Source organism: Eurosta solidaginis, chromosome 4 (genome assembly GCF_040869045.1).
Source record: "Eurosta solidaginis isolate ZX-2024a chromosome 4, ASM4086904v1, whole genome shotgun sequence".
Classification (NCBI taxonomy): domain Eukaryota; kingdom Metazoa; phylum Arthropoda; class Insecta; order Diptera; family Tephritidae; genus Eurosta; species Eurosta solidaginis.
This window is the reverse complement of record NC_090322.1, coordinates 25,448,528-25,452,810: the sequence shown is the minus strand read 5'-3', so window position 1 is coordinate 25,452,810 and position 4,283 is coordinate 25,448,528. Positions and strand designations below refer to the sequence as shown.

The following is a 4,283-nucleotide window of genomic DNA, read 5'->3' as shown; positions in this document are numbered from 1 at the left end:
CCAGCCTTCGCATAAAATTCTTGCTTCGCTTGTATTTTCTCCTCTTCACTTTGTTCAAATGTTATCCACGGAGCGGAGGGCATAATTTTGGTTCTATTACATCCAGAAATGTAGACAGTGACTTTGACACTGTTGACTCTCCCATTCCTACATTATAATCCGCCCCTATTCCATACTGGTAACCGCCTTCTGCAAAAAATCTCAAAGCAGCACCTACACTAACTAAACTTAGGACCCCCCTCTTAGACAGATGATGACGAATGAATGAATGTTGCCATTTTTTAAATTATAACTCAATTCCCGGAACTTATTTGCCACCTCTCATATGTGAAAACTGTAAGCAAGGCGTTACTCGAGAAAATGTAGGTTGACCTCATGTTGTAAGAAAACCAGAGAGGTGAATTCAGTATTAGAAAATGGTGTCGCTTTTAACATTACTCGCCTTCATACACCTAGAATGCTGAAATTTGACGTGTGGACTGATATTGAAACTCTTGATAAAAATTTGAAAAAATATTTTAAAATGAGCGTGGCACCGCCCACTTGTGATAAAATCAATTTTACAAATATTAATCATAAATCAAAAATCGTTAAACCTATCGTAACAAAATTCGGCAGAAAGGTTGCCTTTACTATAAGGAATGCTTAAGCTATATCTTTGCAAAAAAGAGCTTTATATGAATTGTATTTCATTTCCCAAGTGGATTTATAACAATAAATAGGAAAAACTTCAAATTTTAAAAAATGGGCGTGGCACCGCCCCTAAGCAATTTTCTGTTTCGGGAGCCATAACTCCAAAAAAAATTTGTTCAGAATAGAACCATATGTATATGTATTATTGCGCGGCCTTGTAACACTATTAAGCACGCAAAACAAACAACAACAGCATTTCAAGTGTAAAGGGTATATAATGTTCGGTTTCACCCGAACTTACTTGTTTCTCTTACGCTTTCTGCTCTTGCTCTTATCCAACTCTCACTAATAATCTTATCCCAATGTTATTGTTACTATTTCTTTTAACCTCTTATTTCTACATTTTCTCAAAGCTGACTACTCATTCTCCCGCTTTCTCTCGTTTCCTATACTTTTCCGACTTTGCTTTCCTCTACTTTTTCTTTCGATTTCCCTTTTCCAATGTGGAAATGTATTGAACTTGACTTTTTTCGCACATTGCATAACTGAAGTAGTAAAAAAGTAGCAAGAACTCGCACCTCCCTACTACTTTGAAACTCATGACCGGATCATGAGGACCGAAAAATTTTTGTCGAACTTAACCTGTCTGGTTTTATTGCATCATCCCATTTAGCTGCTCTAACATCGGAAAATCTAAAACAGTAGAACGAATTTTATTCGAGGGATTTGGAGCTAGGAAAAGTAAAAAAGTATGAAAAAAAAACCAAACAAATTTTTTTAAACTTATTTTTCATAAACATATATTTTTATGAAAAAAAAATACAGTTTCGCGTTCCTCGTTCAATGTTCATCTTAAAAAATAATTATAAGCAAATTAAAAATTTTTGTGAAAATTTTGTATTTTATTGATATTTTCTTTAAATTTCATTCTATGTAATCTAAATTAATAGTTACAGTAAAAAAATGTCTATACATTAAAAAATGCATCATTGTGTGCAAATACTAACTAAAAAAATTCGATAACCATAAAATCACAACATTTAAAATACATATTTACATTTATCGATAGTCAGTTCGAAAAAGCTATAACTTAATACTAAAGTTTGCACTATATTATTTTCTGCTGCATTTACATTCAACTGGTCTTCGTATGTGGCTGCGTTTGACGCTTTATCTGCCTGCTCTACACCCCAAATCTCTTCCACACCCACTCACGCACTCGCCACCTTTGATGTGAAGACGGCAAGTTGAGCTTTGAGCGCATCAATTTGGCAAAGCAATTCAATATTTTGACGTTCCAAATAGGCAGCACGTATAGCGATCTCATCCTCCTTGATGCGCCGACGATCGCGTGATTTCTTTGCAGCGGCATTATTCTTACGCCGACGTTCATAATATGCGGCGTCTTTCATTTGACCACCATGACTGCTGTGGCTAGTTAATTTATGCAGCTTCGTCTGATTGTTATTACTATCCTCACCACCATGTGCCGAAGAGCTCACTTTATCACCACCGGCATAGGAAGAGTCACAATCGCTCGATTCATCTACGCCAACAGCTAAATGACGCTCCTCACCCTCACTGCTACCACCACAATCTGGTGCATTGCTGCTCGTGTTACTATTACGACGTGAATTCAGACGACGCATTTTCGGATTGGTTACCGTACGGGAACCACCATTGCAACTGCGTATTTGCTCCAGTACGCGCTTACGATATTCTGTATATCGCTCGACGCGCGGATTATCTAGCAGCACATCGGTGGCAGCAAAATTAGCGGCTATAACTAGTGGATCACGTGGGAAAGCTTTGAAAGGACGCGTCGATTTGACCGTATGCACTGATCCATTACAATTGCCACCAGCGCTGTTCGGTGTGCTGGGATTATTGTTGGCTAACGGCTGCTGTCTGTTGGGTGAACGACTGCGACGTCCATCATAACTGGAGCTGGGCGAGATTGGCGTCATTTCTGTATCTTCTGTTTTAATGTTGTGCAGCATAGCATTGGACGGTGTTACGGTGACTGCGGCAGCGGCAGCAGCCACAACTGCATTAGCGACGGTTAGCGTGTTGGTAATGGGTGAAGTGCGCTGTGTTGACGTTGTGGAAGCGGGTGGTGTAAGTGCTGATGCTAAAGGTGCCATTGGTGGTGACCGTGTGCCATTAAATGCTGGATTAGCGTTACCATCTTTCGTCAAATGCCCGAAAGATGTGTACAGTGCGGGATAAAATGACGCTAGAGGTGGCGCTAAACGACTGAGTTGCGTTTGTGCTGTGTAAAGGGATGGAGAGTGCCCAGCTAATTCGCCGCCATCATAGCTTGGAGAAGAATGTTGCTGCTGATGTTCTGCGGGTGATTCTGCAGTTGATTCGACGCTGAAGCTAGAGTTCGTATTGTAAGGAGAGGGCGTTTTACGTGTTGTTTCGACCGAATCACGCCGTGAAAGATCAAGTACTTCGCTTGCTAATTGGCGTCTCTTTGTGCATTCGGTATTTTTGTCGTTGCCAATCATAAGCGTTTGTTGTTGTTGTTTCTGCTGCTGCTGCTGTTGATGTTGGTAAGCGTAGGCGGAGTAGAGTTCCAATTGCTCAATTGCCGATGGCATATGTTGTGAGAGTGAATGAGAGTTTAGCGGATATGTTTGATGCTGGTAGGGTATGGAATGATGCGTGAAGCGCGCATGTTGATTGGATGCCGAGTGGATTAAATTCGTTGGACCTGAGAGTGAAAAGAGAGTGAAATTGATAAGATTAAGCATATTGCAAAAATATCTATTTTACTAAAAAGCGGTAAATATATTAGTTTAGAAATTTTTATTTTTTAGTCATTTTATTGGTCCGATCAATGTTGGAAGTCTATAGCTTTGTTTGGTTTGTCGCTTGCGGTGTTTAATAGCGTTAAGAAAGCAGAAATGATTTCAGCCGTGTCAAAGTTACATAAACGCTTTAGTCCCGTTACTTCGCTTTGACATCGGCGTGAGATTACAATTTGTAATCTAATTGCATGTGTCGAGCAAGCTTCTCTTATCAAAAACTTTTTAAAAAAGATTGGGCTTTGTATAACACTAACAGTTTTCTGAGCACATTTTTGTTTCTTTCAATCAGACACCAAAATAGACAAAGGTTTAAGGAAAATAGTTTTGAAATAATTCATGCTACAAGTCGCTTCTCTGCATTTATTTGGGTTTCTTTAGATAGTCTTTTCTGTGTTTGTACTAATAGAGCTTTGAATACTGAAAGTTCCATTGCTGACTGATTTGTCCTTAGCGATAGACCTCGTCCTTGTAGTTTATTTTTTGAGAGATTCACTAAAAAAATAATTATCTACTCACCACTCTTCATATCCAACAAAAATTGTCTAGCTGCTGCTTGCTTATCGTGCACCAACATTTTATCTTATTATTTTTCTCGTTAAAAAAAGGATTACACGCACTTTATAATTTTTTTTTTTTTTGCACTGAAATTACTCTTGAAAATAGCTTTGCCTCCTTCGTCGTCTACTATCTGACCTTTACTATTCTGCACACTCAAACCCTTCCGGCTTATATACTCCACAATTGCTTGCCCCGACACTCAACGCGAGTGTGATGCCTCTTCTCTTTCGATTCATTCATACGCCCATCCTTTAGTTGAGCTCTCCATTTACCTAC

At 39.0% G+C, this 4,283-nt stretch overlaps 1 protein-coding gene across 1 annotated transcript; it reads right to left on the bottom strand.

Annotated features, from left to right (window-relative positions):
- Positions 1-1,817: 1,817 nt before the first annotated feature.
- gt (transcription factor giant) lies at positions 1,818-4,023 on the bottom strand. Its single transcript, XM_067779374.1, has 2 exons — positions 3,966-4,023; positions 1,818-3,352 (listed from the first exon to the last, which is right to left on the bottom strand). The coding sequence occupies exons 1-2, from the start codon at positions 4,021-4,023 to the stop codon at positions 1,845-1,847; spliced, it is 1,566 nt and encodes a 521-aa protein (XP_067635475.1). The 3' UTR covers positions 1,818-1,844.
- Between the last annotated feature and the right edge of the window lie 260 nt (positions 4,024-4,283).